The sequence below is a fragment of the Sinocyclocheilus anshuiensis genome, unplaced genomic scaffold, assembly GCF_001515605.1.
Source record: "Sinocyclocheilus anshuiensis isolate Anshui unplaced genomic scaffold, SAMN03320099.WGS_v1.1 scaffold955, whole genome shotgun sequence".
Classification (NCBI taxonomy): domain Eukaryota; kingdom Metazoa; phylum Chordata; class Actinopteri; order Cypriniformes; family Cyprinidae; genus Sinocyclocheilus; species Sinocyclocheilus anshuiensis.
The window spans coordinates 1,240,072-1,265,413 of NW_015546094.1; the positions used below are offsets into that span (position 1 = coordinate 1,240,072).

Here is a 25,342-nt window from a genome sequence, read left to right on the forward strand (position 1 = left end):
TTTATACAGAATTCACTCATATGTTTAATTAATTGTGATATTGTTATGAATGAATATGATTTAAATCTTTCAAAATTGCAGGTTGAATAATTCATCCAATATATTAAGACAGGAGGTCATGTCCTGCCTAACAGGAAGGATTCATAGGCAATTCATTATTTATGTTTTAAAACATTTCATATTCCATTCACAGCTCTCTAAATAATCACATTATGATCATCTGTGTGTAATCTGTTAATACATAATGTTTGTTTAAAAATATTTTTAATTTTAAATATTTTTAATCTGTAACTGTCATCTTTTCAAGACTATAACAAAAAACACTGACCATCTGCTGACGTTATCCGTGTGTTTTTATTATGAATTGTTTTAACAGATTAATTCTTCAGACGGTTATCAATAACAATCAATCCATATAATCCATGTCATTGTGTCTATAAGTATAGTTAATTGTCCCAATGGTAACCATTGTAATAATATAGCTTATTAATGCAAATTTATCCATTCTTAATATCACACTGCAAAAACAACAGGCCTTTATTTACTGACAGGTTTCCACTGTACACTAACACAGACAGAGAAATAGTCACAGGAAAAAGAGAGGAGGAGTGCGAGCTGGAAGGAGGAAGGGGTGGCACAGTTGTACATTCAGAAACCAAAAAAAGCAGTGGCAGTTTCTGAAGAGTGTACGGATAGAGAAAGGACGGGGAAGAAAAGAGAGAGGGAGGATGATGGCAGAGGTGAAAAGTGTTCTAGGCATAACATTAATGTGCCTTTCTGTTCCACTGTGAATCAGATATTAACAAGTTTTTAAATTACACAATTGAACACACAAATAAATAGACATTCATCAAGCCAATCATTACCGCTCTTATTACTAATACTATTATTGTCATTATCACTGGATATTACCAATAGAGATATTAGAAAAAAATACCTAGCCTATCTGAAAGTGCAAAAAAACGAAAATGAACGAAAATAATGGAACCGACAACAAGAAATGAGAATAATAGTAGAAGTCATTTGTATTTACATACATTTAAGTACAATCAAAACTGCCCAGGTTGAGCTAACATTCTGATACAGCAGAGGGCATTGCACTGTACTGTGTTTTTCACGAGGTTGTGAGAAGAGGTGAACAGATTTGGGTGTGTGTGTGTGTGTGTGTGTGTGTGTGTGTGCATTGTGATGCTTAAAAGAAAGCACTTGCATACCTAGCTGGAGTCTATCACTATTACGAAACACCTTTACTGACTAATCCTCTATATCTGTACATGTGAATTTGTTCAAGGAATGTATCAAAAGACAGATTGTGCAGAGTAAATACAGCTTCTCAAGTGGTTTTGTACTCGGTGTACTGGGCACTAGACGTCATATTAATTACAAAAGGCTGTAATCTGAAACATTCGGAGTCAATTAGCTGATATGAGTTGACAATTAGTGTTTTCATTATGTTCGATAAAGTGTTGTGAGCACATCAATTGGAATGGTTGTAGGATGAATGAATATAATTGTGCCATTAATAAATATTGGGGTCTGGGTTGAGAGTGGCAAAGAGGGAATGCGTTGTGCATTGTGGGAGCGTACATTCCAAAGAGAAGCATTGCATTCCCAGAGGCTGAGATCCTATAATTTTGTCACTGGTGTGTTGGACACTTTGCATTTTCTTTGATGGTGCATCTGTGTGTGTTTGTATATTCCTGTGTTTTAAATTAGTGGGTGGTGTTTTAGTATGTGGGTGTGGTTAATTGGCTCAGTAGCGTCTGGGGGCGGAGTCTCTTCCCTCTTTCTTGATGATGATTCGTTGGTCATCACTGGTATCGTCGGGCGAATCCACTACCTCTTCCTCGTCGTCACACTCTCCTTCCATATCTGTTGCAATTCCCATGCGGTTCTCATATGTCTAAGAGAGAGAATATAAAGAGAGATGCGTAAGATACTACACACATCAGTAATAATGCTGATACACTACCGTTCAAAAGTTTGGGGTCAGTAGGATTTTTGAAAAAAATTAATAAATTAATACCTTAATTCAGCAAGGATGCATTAAATTGATCAAAAGTGACAGTAAAGACATTTATAATGCTATTAAACATTTGTATTTCAAATAAATACTGTTCTTTTGAATTTTCTATTGATTAAAGATTCCTGGAAAAAATGTATCATAAAAAAATATGAAGCAGCACAACTTTTCTCAACACTAATAATAAGAAGAAATGAGCACCAAATCAGCATATGACTTTTGAAGACTGGAGTAATTGCTGCTGAAAATTTTGCATTGCCAACACAGGAATATATTAAATTTTAAAATATATTCCAATCGAAAACAATTATTTAAAACTGTCATAATATTTCCCATTATTACTGTTTTTTTCTGTATTTTTGAGCAAATAAATGCAGCCTTGGTACTTTTCAAAAGCATGAAAAAAAATGTACTGACCCCAAACTTTTGAAGAGTCGTACATGTATCTACTTTTGCATTCATACCTCCATTGGGTTCACGATGATGGTGAGGGCCGAATCATCCCATTGGTTACTGCCTTCTTTGCCTCCGCCTCTTGCTCCTTCACCACGGCGGTGGATGGAACGGATGCGAAAGACACCAAGAATCACCATGACAACCAAGAAACCCACGCACACCATGATGATGACAGTTGCGGCTCCTGGAACAACTGTACACATGAGGAGAGAGAGAGAGACATTGTTTATTCTTTATATTTGATCATTTTTTTAAAGGTTCATATCATGAGAATGTTATTATAGAGTTCAGAACTCAAAACTTTCTCTGCAGTAAAAAAAGACCATTTACTAAACATTATAAATAGGAGAAAATTTTGATATACCAATAAATACCAATAAAAAATGTCAGACATGTACCTGAGTTGCGGTGTGGGTTGGGGAGTGTGTGTCCACTCAGTTCCCCAGTGTGATGGGATGGGTGGAGGAACTGCTGCTGGGATGCCAGCAGGTGAGACGGATGGTACAGACTGTCCAGAGAGTGCAGGAAGTTCACCTGAGCAAGTGTAGGAGAAAGCCAGACAGAGACAGAGAGAGTGTGTGTGTGTTAATTAAGTGATGTGTTTGTCCACATCAGTGTTATGTGTTCAGTGGTGTTCATTACCTCCAGCGTGAGCTCGTTGCTGGTGTACCGGCCGTTCATTTCTGAGCACGACAGACGAAACCTTCTTTCAAAACGAGCAGAGCCCTTTGCTAAGCGATAGCGAATGGAGCGCAACACATCCTCGTACACAGACATAGACTCCGCTCCTGAAAGAGAAGGATTAAAGTCTTGCAGTTTTTCTATTTCCTGCTAAATAAATGAGAACGTGTTCGTTATGTGTTTATGCTAAAATAATTTATCTTTTTACTTATTGCATTCATTGCTGTTCAAAAGTGTGGGGTCAGTAAGATTATTTTATTTTAGAAAATAATACTTTATTCAGCAAGGATGCATTAAATTGATCAAAAGTGACTATACAGCATTATATTAAATAGCAATGAAAGTAAAATATCATTTTTTATATTTTATAATATTATTGAAAATACCAATTTTTCTTGAGCATCAAATCAGCATATTAGAATGATTTCTGAAGGATCATGTGACACTGAAGACTGGAGTAATGACTGCTGAAAATTCAGCTTTGCCATCGTAGGAATAAATTACATTTTTGAAATAGTTATTTTCACTATATTTTCTATTGTATTTTTGATAAAATACATGAGCATAAGGCTTTTTTTTTTCCAAAGTAACTTTTTAAAAAATCTTACTGACCATGTACATGATTTGCATTTATAGCCCCAAGTAGTAAAACTTAAACATGGACAAATGTTTTACATTATTTAATAAAATATGAAATCAAGTGACATTTATTTTGAAGTAGTACAACAAGTGGTAATGTTTACATTTCTAAAACACTGTATATTTTGTTCTAAATTAAGACAAAAATTATTATATTTGGACACTTTCTGGTAACAGTGACACCTATCCATCGTTAAGAGTACAAATAAGTGTCCAAATATTTTACACAGTGCTTTCCCACTGTTTTTATTACCAGTGAAGGCAATTTAAGCCATAAAGTTAATATAAAAAATTACCAGTGATGGCAATGTAGGCCGTTGTGTTAATGATGTCAAGTCCCCTCTCTTTTAATGCCTCCATGTCAATCAGAAGCTCCTCCCTTTCTGGGTTTAGCTCCTCCCCCAAGGGCTGGACTTCACACCCATCCAGAGTATGAGCCACAGCATCTGACATCAGTGCTGATAAAGAGACAGAAAAAGATTGAATAATTCTCTACCCTTTGGCCATAACACTGAAGTGAGAGAGTAGCAAAGGTCTGTCCGCTGCATTGCACAAGCCTAAAGTCACCGATAACAGAGTGAGTACAAGTTATCCTGTGGGCGAGTAAGTAACTCTGTTGCTTGTTTTGCTCTCACTTTCTATCGAGAGACAATACTTGCATACTAACTTGCAAATAATCTGATAAAGCCTTGACCTTGACTTCTTTATTAGAAAGCCTCTCTGCTGCATCGCAACCAAAACAAGCTCTTAGACCGCAGATATTTTGCTCATAGTTATTCATCAAGTCGAGCCTCTGGGCTATTACAGGGTCTGATGTGTAGATCATTTTCCAAGGATAAATGAATAGAATCCATTTTGATAAAAAAGCCCTTATAGGGGTCATCCATCAAGCGGTGGGTTCACAGATTACTGTTTTAGGTGAGATGTTCAAAGCTTACCCCCTCCTTCCATGCCTTGAGCAGCTGTGTTCACAGCATGAGACAAGGAGCAGACGATACGGAGCTCAGGAAACAAGGGAACCCCTTGAAGGCCCTCAAACTCAGCGGCTGGCCGGGCCAGGTGGGGTCCCACCCCAGAGAGAGAGATCTGAGGGGCGTCAGGCTGGAGCACAACCAGGTAACCCTCCAGCTGTCTGAGAGAGAGACAGCTCTCTTCACTGAAACACCTGCAGAAGGACAAAGAGAATTATGATTATTTAAAGAGAATGCCTAGATACTTGAGAAAAAAGTATCTTAATATTTTTATGTCATTTTGCTGCAATGTATTATGATTATAATGTGTCACATTTACACATTTAATAATGCTTTAGGTCAAATGGTCTTCCACAACAATGGCATTTTTTAAAATGGTTTTAAAATAAGCCTCTTGTGCTTATCAAGGTTGCATTTATTTGATTAAAAATACATTAAAAGCAGCAGTATTGTGAAATATTATTACAATTTAAAACAATTATTTTCTATTTTAATACATTTTAAAATGTACTTTATTCCTGTGACGCAAAGCTGAATTTTCAGCAGCCATTACTCCAGTCTTCAGTGTCACATGATCTTTCAGAAATCATCCTAATATGCTGATTTGCTGCTCAAGAAAAAGTTTTTAATATTATCAATATTGAAAACAGTGATGCTTAATATATTTGTGAAAACAGTAATACATTTTTTTCAGGAGCCTTTGATGAACAGAACGTTCAAAAGAAAAGCATTTATGTGAAATAGAAATCATTATTTAAAAAAGAACTGTCACCTTTGATTAATTTAATGCAACTTTGCTGAATAAAACTATTAATATATTTTAAAAACGAACCCCAAACGTTTGAATTATATGATTAATTGTGATTAATCTGATCAATTAATCAGAGTATTATATTCACGTTACTGTCTGCAACTTTGCATAAATGTGTGCTCATATGTTTATGTGAATATATGCCAATAAATCTGTGAGCAGCTGGTTAAATTAATCTCCATCTGGTAGTTGATACTACAGCTGGTCACCACAACCCACTGGCCTGATATCTGGTGACAGTAAAGTAAAGCCCTAAAATCTACATACTTGCCAAAAAACAGAGGGAGTTGTTTTCAACAAAAATTGATGTTGTGAAATGTACACAGCTTCTTTACTCTGCACTTATCAGTCGATTTTTTCATATCCTTCTTTTCAGCATGCTTTACTTGAAAGCCTTTTCTTTTCTTTTTTATTTTTTTGGCAATATCTACAGTATGGATAATATTTTGTTATTTAATTTCAACTTGGGTAGTTAAAACTAACCTACTGTTAGTCACTGCAATAAACTCATTTTCTGACAAAATGACAAAATTCATAAGACTTTAGATATGCTGGGTACGTTGAAATGCTGAAGAAAGATCATTATTTCAGTGTGTGGATGGTTGTCTACCTGAGAGAGGTGGTCAGTTTGAGCGGACGGACACCAGGTGTGGCAAATCGTAGAGAGTTCCTGTATGTAACCTGCTGAACAGCACGGTTGAAACTTTCAATGTCGTCTCCTTCTAACACCAGCACAGACTGGCTAGGGTTCACATGCACCTGAGGAAGGGACATTACAGGAACATTCCCGGTTAAATGTGACTTAAACACTATTGACAGAATAGAGTTGGACAAAAAACAAAGCAAAACCGTTATAGGAGAGCCCAAACATTTTTTAGGAAGAACTATGGGCTATATTACAGGTAAAGATGTAAAATAAACAAACTTTAATTAGTAGTGTTAATGTACCTTCATGCCTGAGCCTAAAGTCTCAAGGTCTCCGAAGTCAAGCCCTTCTCGACAAGCATACAGGCACTCCACCACACTGTGAGGCTCCACATTTCCTGGACGCACAGTCACTCCTGACAAAAGCCCTTTGTAACCACTGACAAACTTCCCTATGAGCCAAAATGAGAAGATATATATACAGTATATATATGAATCAATACAGACTCTTTTAAGGACATTAAACTCATACCGGCACTTAACTGAGTATCGCTATTGTTCTCAGATAGCTTATGAATAACACATCCACATCCGCACACAAACATAGACAGATTAATTGTCCTGGTGTGCACCTTACCTGTCTCTTTACTCTCTGGCATGGTGTTGTTCACAATGTCTCTCGGTTTCTCTTCTGGCTCTACAGGAAGGAAAAACGTGAGAAGTGAAAGGAAATTGATAAATGCTTTAATGCATCTTTGCTAAGTTGCATTAAAGTTTAATGCATCAATTCAATGCATCTTTGCTAAATTAAAGTATTAAAATCTTACTGACTCAAAACTTTTAAAGGGTATAGTGTATGTTCTGTTATTTTTTATTGGTGTATTTTGTATTCAATATTGTATTTTGTATTTTGTATATCACTTCTGAAGCTATATGATAGCTTTGTGTGAGGGACAGACTGGAATTTGTCAAAATTAGTCAATATTTCCATTTGTTTCTCAGAATGCCAGCTCGATACAAGCTTTTGGTGGAGGTGAAGATTATCAGTGTGTATAGTTATTTCAATTTTTATCGTTTCAGAAAACTTCTATAATTCTACTTGTACAGTACAGAGCTTTAATTGTGTTTTTGTCTTTTATTGAGTCCCTGGTCAATATGAAATGGTGTTATATGGCAAAAGCTGTGTAACATTAACAAGTTAAAAAATAACAGCATATAGTTTGAAATGATATGAGGGTGAGTAAATAATGGCAGAATTGTCATTATTTAACTATTACTTAAAGCCTCTTCCCAGTGTCAAAACATCATTCTAGGAGGTGATTAACACAGACTAGCTGACCCAGTTAGAAGAACAGCAGGAGACGAAAAGCTTGGGCATCTTTCTACCACACACACACTCTAAACGAGTGCCACAGTGTGTAAGAAAGATTCTGTTTAGTTGAATAATACATGAGTCTATTAATAGCTGAAACACATATAGTCTCAGAAAAGAACATGACTACAGATTTCTGCTCCACCTACTGCTGAGATCTTCACACCAGCCTCTAAGATTTATCACATGACTAATCGTTAAATTACCCCAGCATGCTCCAATGACCAGCCGCTGGTGTGGTGCTGGGTTGGGGATGGCTCCGTTGTCATGGATGAGTGCGGGGTCAAAGGTCACGCCATCCACGTAGAGTGTGACAGAGGGGAACTGCACACTTAGGGACAGGTGATGCCACTCACTGTCACACACCTGTCAGAGTCAGAGGTCAAACGTCAGCTAAGCTCTACAACGTGTACACATGCAAATGTATTATATTTATAGCATTCAAAACAACACGTCTCACATAGTTCCTGTGACAGACTGTGTGTGACAGGATTAAAGTAACCAAGATTTGCTGTCACGGTTAGTTTACCTGTTCCAGTTTCCAAAGGAATTTGACAGGTCTTGCGGCAGACACATCCGGCCAATAGAAGAGAGAGAGACGACAGCCATGTACCGATAAGGAGTAGTGAGAGTACAAGTCATCTGGAAATGACACCACAAAACTGTTTAGTACAGCAGCTCGAATTTGAGTTCTTAAGCACTGACTACTGACCAGGGATGTCTGGCACTTCGCTACTAAGTTTCATGGTCAAAAATGCTAACCTTGGCAAGGTGTATTTTGTCAAAATATCAGATTTGTGCATTAGAATACATTGTATTATTTATACATAAATAATTACTTTGCTTATTTACTTTGCCATTGTTTCAATTTCATTTATTAATATTTTTATTAATACGTACACTACTGTTCAGAAGTTTGGGGTTAGTAAGATGTATTAAGATATTTAAAATAAATTAATACTTTTACTCAGTAAAGATGCATTAAATTGAACAAAAGCGTAAGTAGACATTTATAATGTTACAAAAGATTTATATTTCAAATACATGCATTTATTTTTAACTTTGTATTCATCAAAAAAATGTATCACAGTTCCACAAAAATATTAAGCAGCTTAATATTAAGCAATATTATTTTCAATTGGAAATGTATCTTGAGCAGCAAATCAGCATATTAGATTGATTTCTGAAAGATCATGTGACACTGAAGACTGGAGTTATGGCTGCTGAAAATCAAGCTTTGCCATCACAGAAATAACATGTTAAAATACATTTTAATATAAACAGCTATTTCAAATTGTAGTAATATTTCACAATATTACAGTTTTTACTGTATTTTGATCATATAAATGATTCATGTAAACTTTGGGGAGCATAAGAGGCTCAGAAAAATCTTACCAACCCCTAACTTTTGAATGCGAGTAACTTTTTTAAATAGAAGAGTGTGGTCAACAACTTTTTTTGTATTAAATTTTCCTGGCATTGGTACTGAAATGTTACTGAAATTTCAGTATGGTGATAACGCCAGCACAGACTGACCATTCTTTACAGTGCTGCAGATAATAGTCTCCTCCTCTTTACGGGTTCCCCTCGCCTGACTGGCCGGTGGCTGAGTGCTGGCCCCTCCTCTTCGCATCCACAGCTGCAGGGTGAAGTGGTCACCGGATACTGCTGAAGCAACTGAATCAGGTACTACAGCAACATGGGTGGAGCCATTGAAGGAGAAGACCAGGGATGAATCAGAAGATGGTAGAGTCGGCAGCGCGGCGGTCCAATTGGTTGCAGGAGATGGAGGTGGAAGGAGGTCAACTTCACCCCTCACAGCACCTGAAAACATTAAAAGCCTACACATTATTGATTTAAAAACAGGGCTGGTGTCAGCAAGATCAGCAAGAACTATAGAATTATCGAGAACACCCTAATTTGAAGGGATTTTCATCCTGCAGCTAATCTAAAGAGAAAGGAATGATTTGGGACATTTTCCCATCTGCTCTAAATGAGATAAACAGTTGGGCAACAGAGTCCGTAATAGATAAACTCCAAGTCCTCAATTTTCTGTTCGCTAATCATCTCTAATCCTAATGAGCGAGGATCTGCCATCATCAAATTCAAACCGTAGACAATTTATCGAAGAAATAAAAAATTCAGGGAATAACTTAATCAAACGTACCACAGATTCTGCGCACAGATCGATCTGAGTAGCTGTCCCTGTCACAGCCCTTCCCAATATGACCCGTTTGAAGCTCAACAGTAGCCTGGATGTTCCAAACCGTCTCCTCACAGGTTTCCAAGTGCAGGTTTGGGAAGAGAGGGATACTGCCAGAACCAGGAGTGTACTCAATGCGCTTTGTCCATCCTGTAATTAACACACACACACACACACATAACGTCAGTTTTCAATTTTGTTGATTTCAGTCAAATTTTTATAAAATGCAAATATTTTTTTTCATAAGAATAAATAAGTACAATTTAATTAATTCAATTAATTCAATAAATAATAATAATAAATACAATTTAATAAATAAAATAAAAATAAATATTTACCAATCCAGCCTGGCTTGCAGGAAGGTTTTACTGTGACTGTGACCTGAGCATCAGCCTGAGCTCGATTCTTCCCACAGTCAAACGCTGTCACCCAGAAACTGTGGACACGCTGGCGTTTAGAGTCCAGTGGCTCAGTGTTCTTTATGTTCCCTGAATTTGCAAGAGATAGAGAAGTTTATAAACTCACAGGCCACTTTATTAGTTCATGTTCAACTTGTGTAGCTGAGCAGTTGAGTTCATTAATGCAAAAATCTAATCAACCAATCACATGTCCATGAACCACATCACACAGCAACTCAATGCATTTAGGCATGTAGACGTGGTCAAGACAATCTGCTTAAGTTCAAACCAAGCATCAGAATGGGGAAGAAAGGTGATTTAAGTGACATTAAACATGGAATGTTTTTTGGTGCCAGAAGTGTTTGTCTGATTATTTCAGAAACTGCTGATCTACTGGAATTTTCACAAACAACTGTCTCTAGAGTTTAGAGAGAATGGTCCGAAAAAGAGAAAATACCCAGTGAGTGGCAGCTCTGTGGGCAAAAATGGGTCTCATTGATGCCAGAGGTCAGAGGAGAATGGCCTGAGTGACTGGTTTGAGCTGAGAGAAAGGCAACAGTAACTCAAATAACCACTCCTACAAATGAAGTATGCAAAAGAGCATCTCTGAACACACGACTTTGAAGCAGCAGAAGACCACACCGGGTACCACTCCTGTCATTTAAGAACAGGAAACTGAGGCTACAATTCACATGGGCCCACCAAAATTGGACAATAGAGGATTGGAAAAAGGTTGCCGTGTCTGATGAATCAATTTCTACTGCGACATTGCGATGGTAGAGTTCAGAATTTGGTGTAAACCACATGAAAGCACGGATCCATCCTTTCTTGTATCAATGGTTCAGGTTGGTGGTGGTGTAATGGTGTGGGGGATATTTCCTCGCCTCAATTTGGACTCTTTAGTACCAATTGAGCATCATTTAAAGGCCACAGACTACCTCCGTATACCATCTCCCTCCCTTTATGACCACAGTGTACCATCTTGTAATGGCTTTTCAAGCAGGTTAACACACCATGTCACAAATCTCAGATCATCTCAAACTGTTTTTTGGAACATGCCAATGACTTCACTATACTCAAATGGCCTCCACAGTCACAGGATGTGATGAAATGGGAGATTTGCATCTTGGATGTGCAGTGGATCTGTGTGATGCTATCATGTCAATACAGACCAAAATCTCTGAGGATGTTTTTAGCACCTTGCTGAATCTATGCCATAAAATATTAAGTCGGTCCTGAAGACAAAAGGGGGCCTAACCCGGCACTAGCAAAGAGGCCGGTGGGTGTATATCGAGCTAAATAAATACAGAGAACACTAAATGATTTGAAAATCAGAAGCTTTGGTAAAACAGATTCAGATTGGAAATAATAAAGCAGATTTAATACTGCCAGGGACACTGAGATTATGACAAAGAAACCAGAAGCATCAAAAGCAGCTCTAAATGAGAAATGTGAGCAAAAACAAACAATGCAACGAAAGATGACAGGAACGGGTGAAGGCCAACTGTGGACTGGAGGAGAGAGAGAGAGAGTAAAAGAACGATATCGAAGAAGCACAATAAATAAAAGGATATTCACACAGCGGTGTCTGGTTCAGCCTGACCCAAATTACGAAAGCAAACCACACACACTACAGCAGGAAAATCTGCAAAGTCATGGCTAAAAAGAGGACCTCTCCCTTGTGCGCCTTGCTCGTTGTATCTTTCTCCCTTGTTTCGGTTTCTTTCCAATGGCCAGTTCCTTCTTCGTCAGCATTTGTCATGTTACAAAATGTCGGCTATTGATCGCTTCCCCCTCAGTCCGTCAATGGGTGCTCTGATCTGCATTGAATGATCAGGAGGGGTGACTATCCCTCCATCTCACTGCAGCAACTGGGCTGTTCAGAGAACTGCCCTAAAAACCAGCTTAACATCAACATGCCACCTCATTTTTTAATTATTTGAAACACTGATTAAAGCAATGATGATCTTCACAAGAATTATTATAATAGTATACAATAATAATATTATGGGTATGAATGTAACAGTAGCTTTGGGCCATTTTAAAAACCTAAAAGTAAATTATATTAATTCACTGTGTCTTAAATAAAAGCACATCTCAAAGTAATAATATCATCACTGTAATAATATTATACTTTTAATATTGCTGAAAAGTTTTCTCCTTTATATGGGGACTTACATTTGGGATAGCTCACCCAAAAATTTAAATTCTGTCATCATTTAGTCATTCTGAAGAACACAAAAGAAGATATTTTGAAGAATGTTGTTTACCAAACAGACCACTGACTTCCACTGTATGGACAAAAAAAATCTTCTTTTATGTTCCACAGAATAAAGAAAGTCATACAGGTTTGGAACAACATGGGGGTACATTATACAGATTTTTCAAACCTTTAAATCCTTTTCAGTAAAATATGTTGCTGAATAAAAAACATCCTTGAGCTACATATGAAATGTTCATTATGCACTTTAAAGAGTAAATTTTTTTATTCAGTCGAACAGTTTTTCATTTCATAACAAGAGTGAAATTGTATCCAACCTTAGAGTCTTTATTAAATCTTTTATGGAAGCTGCTGGCAACAGGGTAAGCATTTAAATAATAATAATAATAATAATAATAAATAAAAAAAATAAAAAAATAAAAAAATAAAAATAAAAAAATATATATATACACACACACACAGGCACCCCTACATTCCCCAATTGTAAGTCGCATAAAAGCGTCTGCTAAATTAATAAATGCAAATGTAAATGTATATAAATGTACATATATATATATAAAGTCGCAAAAATAGTGATTTTAATATGTTTTACATATACATTAAAATCACTATTTTTGTGACACGTCATCATCTGTCCCCGGTCACCCCTACATGAGATAAAAAGTGTATCTGTATTTTATCAATGCTGGCAGTTGTAGATCTCACCATCATTGTCAATGGTGAAAGGGACGTTGGGTGTGATGATGTCATAGAAGCAGATCTGGCTGTACTGAGGTGAGCAGTCGGCATCAACGGCTTCCACTCGCACAATACGATCAAACAGACGACCCTCGGGCACCGATGCCTCGTACCGACGCTCCACAAAGACAGGAGAGAACTCGTTCACGTCATTTACACGAACGTGCACGGTGGCCCTGGGAAAAGTGAGTTAAGAGTGTAAGAATGCAACGGGTCTGGCATAAATTTGCAGAAACCAGATTTTTAGGAAAATTCCATCTGAACAGAAGAAATCTCTTACTTGTGAGACTTCTTACTGTTGGTCCCGTCAGGACCTTCACCGCAGTCATACGCCTGGATGGTGAAGCTGTGCTCCTTCTGGCTTTCACAGTCCAGAGGCTCCTTGGACCGAACCAGACCTTCTCCAGTGGAGCGATCCAACACCACTGCCTCAAACTGTGCCGAACCAGAACCACCTGGTCCGTTATGAACCTTAAACCCACAGATCTCCCCTGAAAAGAGAAAAATACATCTGCACTGACTACATTTGAATAAAATATATTTTGTGTGTGACTGACAACCTTTGTACAAATCCTTATTTAAAGTGCCATTTACTACACAACTTAAAAAAAAAAACATTGATGTGTGAAATGATGTGAAAAGGGCTGGTGAGTGCTCTTCTGGAAGTAAACACTTGTCTGTTTTCAGGAAGTGCTGTCACACATGACACGGCACTGTGAATGTTAGCTCAGCCTGCCGAGGGGGGAGGTCTGTCAGCCTTAATCCCTGTGTAATTCGTGTAATTTGTGTAAACATAACATGTCATTACTTACCGCAGTACTAAACTAGCTGCTAGAAGCTCCAAAGTTGCCCCCTCCCCGTCAAAATAACCCTTACACCAAACCCTTGACTAGACCCTGTCAATTAGAAGTACACTAGAATATTAAGTGTCCTTTCCACACTTGAGGCATAAGAGGTTATATTTACTGACGAAAGGTGCGGTTGCATTTATCGCTGTTCAGCGAATGTTCACCAGCCATTTCAATCTATGCAATCAAAAAATTTGCATGAGGACGAAAGATTTTAGCTGCATTAACCAACAGAAAGTTGCTTTGTTTGAAAGTGATTTCTGCGTGAGCTGTGCTTCATACACTATTGACCTGAACTCAACACAGCATGACTGTAATGCATAAAATTGAAAATTGGAAATACCTTACTAATATTACATGCACAATTAGTGTTTACTTTTCAAAGTTGAGGTGTAGAGGTTATATTTACAGTCTTAAGGTGTGGTTGTTTGGTGAATTTTCACTGGCAAAATTCAAGCATTTCAATAAGAATCCATGCAAACAGGAATTTGGCGTAAGGGCAAATGATGGTTTAAAGACCTTTTTTGCCCATGAAATTTTGTTAATGCAAAATGAATAGAATCTTAAAGGGTTAGTTCTCCCAAAAATAAAAATTAGCCCATGTTTTACTAACCCTCAAGGCATCCTAGGTGTATATGACCTTCTTCTTTCGGACAAATCCAATTAGAGTTATATTAAAAATGATCCTTGCTCTTCCAAGCTTTAGAATGGGAGTAGGCAGGTGTTTTTTTACACCTAGGATGCTTTGAGGGTGAGTAAAACATGGGCTAATTTTCATTTTTGGGTCAACTAACGCTTTAAATGGATTAATAACCATAGCGTGACTATAAAGATGTGTTCACATTACCAAAATTTTGGAGAAATTTTGCAGAAAAATAAGATAATTTGTCTATATACCTTAGCCAGGGTAGCACCATATTTAGGATTTAATTTTTTACCAGTCTATGAGGGATAGGAGTGCGTTCAATGCGTTCAATGTATTGTACTGTTATTTAACAAACCAAGCAGTTTCTGTTGTTCAGAGCAGCACATTACTATCTATCAATCAACTATCCAAACGTGATGTGAAATCTGAGTAGGGAAATCTTTCACCCTCACGCAAAATTCCTTATTGTGTGGATTCTTATTGAAATGACTGATACTGAAATGGTAAATGTGTCTGCACCTTAACACATAAAGGTGTTAAGACATTATCAGCATCTTTACCTGCATAGTGCAGCGGTGCGTCTTTATCCAGGGCAAACAGAGGTGGGTTGAGGAGGACAGTGTTATCGTTTTCCATGACGATCCCTTGGTACTCCGTTTCGATCCATGGCTTGTGTTTATTGGCTGAGAAAGAACAATCACAAAAGCAAGGGACAGGCGTGAGAGCCACAGGAACGAGCTGTGATTCGGAACAAACAGCTTTTTTTTTTGACAAGACTATTTATAACACGGCGTTATGAAGGTGAGTGAGCAGAGGTTCAAAGACGAACACAAGCAGTCCAAGCCAAAGGAATTTGCAACAAATAAAAAAAAGTTGTGCTAAAATACGTTAGTGGCAGATGGTGCAATGGTTCAACCAGCTGTACATATGCATACCACTTGCACATTAAGTTACAAACATACCCATATGGGGATCGACTGAAACTGTGTGATGGTCACACAACACAACACACACACACACACACACACACACACACACACAGCACGCCACACCTCGCTGCTTTGCAGAGTAATTAGGTGTAGAGATGTTTGGCCTGATCGCACACCGTGAGGTATATTGCGCCTATTACTTAAAAACAGACAGCTTCTCTTAGAATGCTTGGAGAAAGACGGAACCATGCAAACCTACATTAAACACCCTGAAAATTAGAAATCTTCAACAATAAAGCTGGCCTACTGGCCCGGGGTCGTTCTGGTTTGTGCTGCATTGCCACAATAATTTTTACATTCATTAGCTTGTACATTCAATTTTTATGCCTTGCAACTTAAACATTGGTTTGCTGTGATGTATTTTTGCATTGTTGCTACAAATTTTGTTGATTTGTCACTGAGATCACGTTATCTAGCTGGCTAACTTATGTCCGGTTCTTAGCTTTTAGCCCGATTTTGCCACAATTTGCTTGACATAGGGTGTCGTGGGGATTCGTAAACGACAATGGACGTCGGGACGCAAGATTCCATCGTTTCAGCTCGTGTAGTGTATCATAGTGGACGACAACCGATTCCGCGTCTGCGATGCTTCACGACATCACGACAGAAAGACTAGCATGTTTAATTTTTTTCCGTCGTCCACTACGAGTTCTGTCACATTGGTGACGTTGACCAATAGCAGCACAGAAGCTTTTTCATACACAGGTTTCAAACATGGCAAAACGAAAGAGAGATGATGGTGCTGCTAGGTGGAATTATGAGATGGAGGAAAGGTTCGTGGAGCTGTGGCAGCAGTACTCCTGCCTGTATGATGTGTCATCGAGGGACTACCACGACAGAACAAAGAAAGAAAAATGCTGGCGAACTATAGCGGAAGCGCTTCAGCAATGTTTACACTCTTGTTTTCAGAAGTCAGTCGCTAGTTCCGCCTTCTCGATGACATCACGCGCGTCGTTAAAGACGGCACGCGATGAATGGTCGGGAAGCAACGTGTAGTTTGACATGTTTCTTGTCCACGCCACGACAAGATTTTAGGAGTCAAAATCGTGTAATCTGACACAGTGACTATCGTGACCGACAAAAATATCGTGTAATCTGAACCTGGCATTAGAGGGGGCTTTGTCAAATTCGTGAAAAATGACTTCTGATAGTCTTAAAAACATAAGTATGTGTTGGAAACTGCAAACCAATCTTACTGTGATTTGTATGCCATTGTTTTGCTCACTAAGTTACATTAAAGCTGTTTAATTTCAAGAACATTTTCCATTTTTTGTAATATATACTGTTCAAATGTTTGGGGTCAGTAAAATTTAAAAAAACGAATTAAGACTTATTCAGCACAGACACATTAAGCTGGTTCAAAGTGACTAAAGACGTTTACATTCTAAAAAAAAAAATATATATTTTATTTTTAATAAATGCTACTGTTTTAAACTTTATATTCAGCAACATCAAATTTAATTTAAATAAAAAAATATGTTTCGACAACAAAATTAAGCTTGTAATGATTTCTGAAGGAATATGTTACACTGAAGACTACAGTTTGCCATCACAGGAATAAATGACATTTTAAAATATATTAAAATAGAAAAATGCTTACTGTTTTTACTGTATATTTGGAAAAAATGCAGCTTTGGTGAGCATAACAGACTTCTTTCATAAACATTTAAAAAATCTTTCTGACCCCATACATTTGAATAGTGTATATTTATATATTAAATATCAGTATGAATGTAAAAAAACATACATTTATTTAAACAATTTATATGAAAAATGTATAAATATTTCTAGCAAAATACATATAGCTAACAAATAACAATCAATCATTCTTTTGCCCTGGTGCCAGTTAAAACGTTGGCAAGGTGCGTAAAAATCATAACTTCTAATCCTTATTACTGAGCCCTGTTTCATAAAAACGATTTAAATCTCTTGTCATATGATAGCCTACTATACTGCTAAACAGTGTGCTGACCACTAACTAAAATGCACCAATCTTTTTCATGTGTGGCTACATGCCGTCCACCTCGCTCTCATATTTCAAGTCAATCTGTCTTTTTTTGCCATTTATCCACCTATCCCTCTCTCTCCCTCCCACCCACCCACTCACGCCCGCGTTCCTCCCTCTCATCCCTCACTCAGCCATATAACATTAATCTGAGCATCAGAGCACTGGATTACTCCTCGGATTACGGACCGAGCGACAACGCTGTGCATCTCACTCCATTTATCACACGTGCCACTACACTGACCGGAGCATTTTGAACGACTCCGTCAACAGCTGTGACAGAGGATAGAAAGATCAACGCATGTCTGTGATCCCACAGAGAAAAGTTAGCCGTAAATTAAGAAATATAGCATCTCCGGTTTCCCACGTGTGTAAAAATAGCAGAGACGAGAATAGATAAACTTTCACCCTTTTTCTTCAAGGACAAGAGTCGACCTCTCACTCCCCCTCTCTTTTACACGGAGATCCTACAGTATATATAATATATATCAGCATCCTTTCTGTCCTTCTCCAAATTTTGCTGTCCCACCATCATCTATTCGCTCTCTTGTCATTCCATCAATTTCTTCATCATGTTGTCTCTTCCCATGCCACCTTGAGATGCGGCCTACCTTTTGTGATCTCTACAAAATCTACTGTTGTCATTTATAAAGGAGGAACGCATTTATTAACTGACACGATTTCATACTCAACATCCGTAACATACAGCAAAACGGATTGAGTTTCTGGTTTAAATGAAATGTATGTGCATGCCAGAGCTGCGAACAGAAATGTTAATACACTCATTCGCACTTAATCATCGACACAATGCTCAGTATCAACATTCAAAAGGATGGAGGAGACTGACCTTTGTTGCCATGGGCAACCGAAGTCAAGCAAAAGAGGAGAAAGGAGAGAAAACTCATTCTGGCCATCTGAGGGAGGAAGGAGGGGAAGGACAGAGGGAAATAACATGCATTAACCTGCTATGAAGCAGTTTAAGATAGAGGACAGAGGAGAAACAGAAGCGCAAAGACAGAGACAGAGAGACAGACATATTTCCTTGCCTGCATTTCCTTAAACGTAAACATTAAGACATTAAATACTCCGCTCTAGGTAAATGTGAATATGATATGCAATACCCTTGACATCATTTTCGTGGCCTAGTATGGCCGAGGAGGTCTGCCTCCCATTTGAGATACAGTATGTCGACTATTATATAGCCTGCTGTATTTACTAGTGACAATCAATGCTCAATAAAACCTTGGTATTAAGCGAATTGAGTGCGCGTGAAATTGAGAAGTCTGCGCATCCTCGCTCACACGCGCATGCAGGTGTATTCTCGCGAATGTAGCACATAGGCAGGTTTGTTAACAGAATATCAAATGTGTTTCATCAAGACGCTTGTCCTCGAATAACATCTGATCTGAAAAGATTGATATAGGCTATGTCATTTACTTACATTAGTATTTTTATAAATATAAAGATGAATATCTTCCAACTTGGATGACGGACAGATACGTGATATAGCCTAACCTACTGGTGTTTACAACGCGATATTAAAACGACCGGTGTTCTAGCTCACTCATACATCTCACACATATATGCGACAAACACGAATCGATTTTTAAGCCTGTAAATGAATTCAAGCGACCCAAAATTCGCCATATCATGTAATTTTTCAAAGCAGAGAGCAGTTTAGACGATATAGCACCTGTGTCACGCGCAAGAATTGAATTATAAATATAATTTTGGGATCAAATGTACGTTACCGTGAGGTGTGAGATGGTACCCCGCTCAGTCTCCTCTAAGCATCCGTCACACACTCACACACCTATGACAGCCTGATGCCCGCCGACACACCGAACGCAACGGCTGGGACCTCCAGTGCCTCCCGAAACGACTCGAACTGCGGAAAGGAGCCAAACTGGAATTTGAAGATTAGATACGAAGAAACCAAGGCCCCCGTTTTCGGTGGATGCCGTGAAAAAAAGAGACGGTGTGATATCTCCTCCCTCTCGCAGTTTCTTAACCCGCCCACACTGCGTCTCTCTCGCTCTCAGGACTCACCCCCGGTGAAACGCGAATTTACAAATCCTACTGCGACTAGGGCTTTCTTATTAATATTCATGAGGCAACCTTCCGCCATTGGAAAGTAACGACGCAGCTCATTAATATTCATTACCCAGGCAGCGTTCATTGGAGAACAATAGCGTAATTACATAACGAAAAGATAATATGCAACAACCAAATTGTCGCCATAGGTAGCCACCAAGCGAGGTTAACATAATCTACTTAATATTAATGAGCTAAGCATTGTTTATAGTAGGAAATATATTTGTTCCTCCCGTTTACCGGTCTCGAAGTCAGCGAGATGGCTGGCCGTGTGATACATCTGGGCTTGGAGGGAAGCGTCTGGAGACTGAGGTGTACTACTGCTCATCGTCAAACCACACATTTACTTCCCACTTCGAGTTTGTAATGAATGTCATTTGTGAATGCGCTTGAACTCCTCACTCTCACAATCGGTGCTTCAGCTCTAGGGCCCAGACTGCAAGATGACGTCATATCGGCTCCCACAGCACACAGCTATAAAACCCTGACACCACAATTCAAAAACACCAGAACACACTCCAGCAGGCTTTGTTAAATCCAGCATTTTTAATGAGTATTACAAAAAGACAGTTTTGTTTAAAAGTAGTTGTTTTCTCTCTCTCTCTCTCTTTTGTACATTTGGTAGCAGTAAGGCAGTAGTTGTTTCCCCCAAAAAAAATTACATCCATAAAATTTGCAACCACATGTATAAATATTATAAAACAACTTTGATGCTACAGTGAGAGAGGCAGTGAATCTAGGTGCAGGTTGTAGCCCTCACTGAAGAGTCTGTATGTGTATTTGTACCAAGGATCTTCAATATGTCATGTCATACAAAACTGATACAAAGGCAAATATGCATAGGAATTATTGAGAGCAGATCCTGATGTGCGATGAGAAATACGCACCCACACTTTTTAAGGATTTAACACAGCAGTTTTTAATAGTGCCATTGGTGTGCACAATTTACTAAAAATACTTGTTATAATTTAAATACTCTGCTCTTAATAATACTGACACAAATTTACCATCATATTCTTGATTCTGGTTAGTAGCGTTTATGTTGCTGTCGTTTCTGTTTCACTTGTGCTCATACGCTGGACAAAAAGATTTGTTGGAGAAAAATGGAGTGAAAGAGAAAAGGTCAGATGGATGGACAGACAGTGTTAAATGGAGTGAGAGGATGAGATGACAGAATGATGATCCTTTTATGAAAGTGTCAAAAAAGCTATACAAAATGTAGTTACCATAAAACCCATTCTTAAAAAAAGAAGAATGCCCATCAGAAGTTGTCTGGTCACAAGAAAAAATGGTTATAAAAATGAAAAACATTCATTTGTAATGCCAGGCGATGCTCAGTCACTGTTTACTGCGTTTTTTTCACATTTCATTGCCTTTTTAGGGTAAGTGAGGTTGAAATATTCCCAGCAAAGGAAAATAAAACATCTCATTTGTTTCCATCTTTGAAATGCGTGCTCTGCGTCCCCTCTAAAAGTGCACATGTGACCTCAGCGACAGCCAAAGCCAGTTCTCCGATTAGACAGGAAACAGTAAATGAGATCATTACTAAGTAATGAGTGCAATGGTATGAGCAGACACAGTGTAATTATTTTTAGCCACCAGACATCAGTAAATCTTATTTCACAAATACTGAACCTCAGAAATGCTTGTATTTCTGCAGCTTTTAACCTTTTTCATTACAGTCCACCTAAAGAATGCCAAAAACTTTCCAACGGACTAACATTTGTACACACACACCAGTCCGGTATGCAAATAGTAATATATTACTAAAGGCCTTAAAATTTGTCCTCTTCAGGCCCTCTTTAAAAGTCACAGTTCACTTCAGTCAAACCTGTGTAAGAGAAAGAGGAAAAAAGTTGATAATTTTACATCTTCACACAGTCACATCTAAAGCACTTTCAGTTAAAGACTGCTAAAGAATCTGCTTCTCAAATCCAAAAAAAGTGGTGCAAACAAATAAACAGATGTTCTACAAAGACCTGGATGAATGAAACACTGCAGCAGAGCCAGTGAAAAACACTGTGAGACAGAGGGATGATACACATTTGCTACTGGATTTAAATGGCTTATGGTCACACTGATCCTAACTGAATATTCAGTCATGATCTAATGAAGTATGATTATGCTGCTTATAAGTCCTCCTGGGAAGATACATGTTGGAAAGCCATTATTAAGATGTGGGGTACGGGTTCAAGTGATTTGCGTCAGAATAAAAAGCACACGGCAACTGCTTATTTCTCTTTGCCACTTCTAGGAGGTTTTTTTTAGTGCTAGTGGAATTAAAGAAAGAACGAAAGATGTGCATTATGTACACGATTTTCTTGCTCTTTTAGATATTTAACTTTATCTTACCTTTATCCAAACTACACAAAATATGTACAAACTTAAGTGTATTTATAATTAAGCTCTGCTCAAAACATCACGTTTGAGGTTAGATCAAAATTCAAGAATATTTGCAAGGTTTGGAAGAACAGTGTGCTGAATTTTTCATGCTTTTGTTTACATTTGTTTTTTTAAATTATAAGTTATGACTTTTTGCACTAGCAACATGCAGTAACAGATAAAGTGATGTACACTACCGTTCAAAAGTTTGGGGTCATTTATCATTTATAATCAATTTAAAAGAAATGCTTTTTATTGATCAATGAAAAAAACATAATGGTTTTGACACAAATATTAAGTAGCACAACTGTTTTCAACATTAATAATAATAAATGTTTCACCAAATCAGCACATTAGAATTATTTCTGCAGTCTTTAGGATCACATGAAATAAATACCATATAAACTGGGCAAAGAATATTTTGAGTTTCCAGCTTGCAATTATGTAATTGTGAAGGTGTTCATATGAGCACGGATATGCCAGCATTAGATTCCACAGGAAAGAATAGATGTGACACTCACACTCAGAAAAACAGTGAGAACAGACAGGTGGTACAAACAGTAGAGTTTAGAAGAGCGAGATGCTACATTTACCATTTTAATTAATCCTCCTTTTTCTCACTGCCTCTTTTTCGAGGCACGAACACCTTGCGGAGGTATGGCAGGACGAGAAAGGCAATGAAGAAAAAGATGTGACCAGAGAAATATATAGAGGAGTACACCTGGAAAACAAAAGCATTTGAAATGTAAATGACACTAGCAAACACTTGGATGGATACAGGAGGTAAAGATCATGAACATCCCACTTTCAACATCAGATTCATGATGCTGAGGAATAAGAACACACCTTGAGCCACTTGTCGTAAGTGAAGAGGCAGAATGGCACCAGAGGGTATCCCATAAAGAGCCAGTGAATTAACTGCTGTACTACATATACAAATGGATACAGATGACTCTGAGCAATAGATGTCAGCAAAGGACTGTCCCGCACCAGTGTCTCAGCCTGCAAAAATATTTACAAAACAGTTTTAGCCACTTTCTAAAGCCTTTGTCTAACAGCATGTGTCCACTTGTGCAGAAGAAATGCTCTATATGCTATTCAAGTTGTATGAATTAACATTAACTTATGCTTTAAGAGTAAACAATGAACAATGCTATATTAATAAATGGACCTTTTTCACATTTCTGGGGTTCCCAGAAATGAAAGTCGTCATTGTTGGGGAAACTTCTATAGTGGTAAACGAAACTAAAACAAATATTTTTTGTGTGTTCTCATTTGACCCAATAGCAAAGGAAACCACAAACTATAGTGTTAAAAATTTACATTACTTCTTTTTTTATGAAAATATAAAAAAGCGGCTAGATTTACAACGTTGAAACACATCACAGTCTGTGAAAAGGTTCCATTAACATTAACCTAGATTAATAAATGTTGCTTGCTTTACTTCCCTGTATGAGCCTGTCACTCAGTTCCCATAAAAAATAAAATCAAGTGAAAACACTTCGCTCCACTCACTCCGCACCGGTGGACACATACCACAAGTAAACATACACAATGTTTCAATCTCGCCTAGAGCCAGAGTTCACTGAACAATATTACATTTCAACTCGTTTTCTTTTTCTCCTGAGAAGGTAAATGATCAAGCTCTACCATCAGCATTCATCAAAAAAATGTGTTTTGTCTCAGACAGGAAATGTCATTTGTAAATATTCCATCGACTTTCATTTAATGTCTACTGATGTCTCACATTTTCTGACGTGAGCACTATTTGTCATTTTCAAAACAGGACTGTGAGATGCTTCCTCATATACTCACAGCTGTCTGCAACCTGTAAGATTGCGTTTTACAAGCAAACTACTTGCAAAAACTGCAACTGCCATTCTTAAGTACCATACTGTCTTTGCCAGCTGAATCTCACCATCTGTTTCTATGTTTGAAAATGCAGTTTAGTACCTCAATCACTCATCTCAACTGGCGTCAATAAGATTTTTTAAAAAGAAATTAACACTTTTATTCAGAAAAAATGCATTGAATTGATCAGTAAAGTGACAGTAAAGACACGTATAATGCTATAAATGATTACTATTTTAAATACATGTTGTTCAACAAAGAATCCTGAATAAAAATGTGTCATGGTTTCCACAGAAATATTAAGCAGCACAACCGTCTTCAACATTAAAAATAACAAATGTTTCTTGAGCAGCAAATAAGCATATCTTAATGATTTCTGAAGGATCATGTGACACTGAAGACTGGAGTATTGATGCTGAAAATTCAGCTTTGCCATCGAAGGAATAAATTATATTTCACAATATATTAAAACAGAAAACAGTTATTTTAAATTGTAATAATATTTCACAATATTATGGTTTTAATGTATTTACTAAATGCAAACTTCAACAATCCCACTTATGAATAGAAGAGTGTGCATGTATGTATGTATGTATGTGTGCATATATATATATATATATATATATATATATATATATATACACATACACATACACATACACATACACACTCTGTGTAAGCTGTCCAAGATGCATGTAATATTTAAAAACCTTACTAGTGATCTATAAGTATTCTACAATGCAGTTAGATTTGCTCCATCCCTTACATAAGAGCAAGACTATAAATCCTTAAATTCTTAGTGAGTTACTAATCTCAGAAACACCGTCTCTTCAAAGCTGTAAACTTTCAGATCTGCCTTCGCTTGGCATGAAAGTATGTGACTCAAAGACTTCAGTCTTCTTGATTCTAAACAACTTCACGCCTCATGTCTGGTATAGCAATGTTGCCATGGTTACCTGTCTCTCCACATTGACAATGATGAACTCCAAGGAGAAGCAGATGAGGTACCCTGAATGCAAGCCGTGCCAGACCGCCAGGAATAACAATGTGAACATTTGAGATAACAACTTGTTACCCAAAAACCTCAGCCTCTTAAACACTTGCCTGTATTGAAGAACAAGGGTGGAAAGAAAAGAGAAATTAAGAGAAAATTGACATACATAAAAATAAAAAATAAAAGATTTTGAAAGACTCTGATTGCAATAAATGTCAAATGCATAAAAGCATGTGCATACCTGGCAACCCAAGCATTTGTGTTGATGTTGAAGGAATTGATGGTTCCTGTGAAGAGGGGTGTGGTCTCAAATAGCCACACCCTCACATTTGCGCAGGCATCCCATTGGTGCTCCCCTTTTTCGTTCTTCCCATT

General features: G+C 37.7%; 2 protein-coding genes across 3 annotated transcripts in view; both read right to left on the reverse strand.

The window, feature by feature from the left end:
- Positions 1-335: 335 nt before the first annotated feature.
- Positions 336-19,695, reverse strand: LOC107700197 (calsyntenin-3-like). 2 transcript variants are annotated; one of them, XM_016501773.1, is made up of 19 exons: positions 19,460-19,695; positions 18,494-18,560; positions 15,213-15,335; positions 13,439-13,649; positions 13,126-13,334; positions 10,140-10,289; positions 9,766-9,951; positions 9,135-9,422; positions 8,128-8,240; positions 7,805-7,964; positions 6,864-6,923; positions 6,530-6,678; positions 6,192-6,340; positions 4,738-4,964; positions 4,096-4,257; positions 3,122-3,267; positions 2,878-3,013; positions 2,488-2,672; positions 336-1,903 (listed from the first exon to the last, which is right to left on the reverse strand). In XM_016501773.1, the coding sequence occupies exons 2-19, from the start codon at positions 18,558-18,560 to the stop codon at positions 1,754-1,756; spliced, it is 2,871 nt and encodes a 956-aa protein (XP_016357259.1). In that variant the 5' UTR covers positions 19,460-19,695; the 3' UTR covers positions 336-1,753. The 2 variants fall into 2 exon arrangements, with proteins under 2 accessions (XP_016357259.1, XP_016357258.1); XM_016501772.1 differs by having other exon boundaries at positions 19,398-19,695.
- Positions 19,696-20,271: 576 nt separating this feature from the next.
- LOC107700199 (lysophospholipid acyltransferase 5-like) overlaps positions 20,272-25,342 on the reverse strand; it is a 20,305-nt gene continuing 15,234 nt past the window's right edge. Inside the window, exons 10-14 of the mRNA XM_016501774.1 lie at positions 25,209-25,289; positions 24,930-25,077; positions 22,969-23,124; positions 22,716-22,843; positions 20,272-21,571 (exon numbers count right to left, since the gene is read on the reverse strand). Of these exons, the coding sequence (XP_016357260.1) occupies positions 22,724-22,843; positions 22,969-23,124; positions 24,930-25,077; positions 25,209-25,289 (505 nt within the window). The 3' untranslated portion in view covers positions 20,272-21,571; positions 22,716-22,723. The remainder of the gene's footprint in view (positions 21,572-22,715; positions 22,844-22,968; positions 23,125-24,929; positions 25,078-25,208; positions 25,290-25,342) is intronic.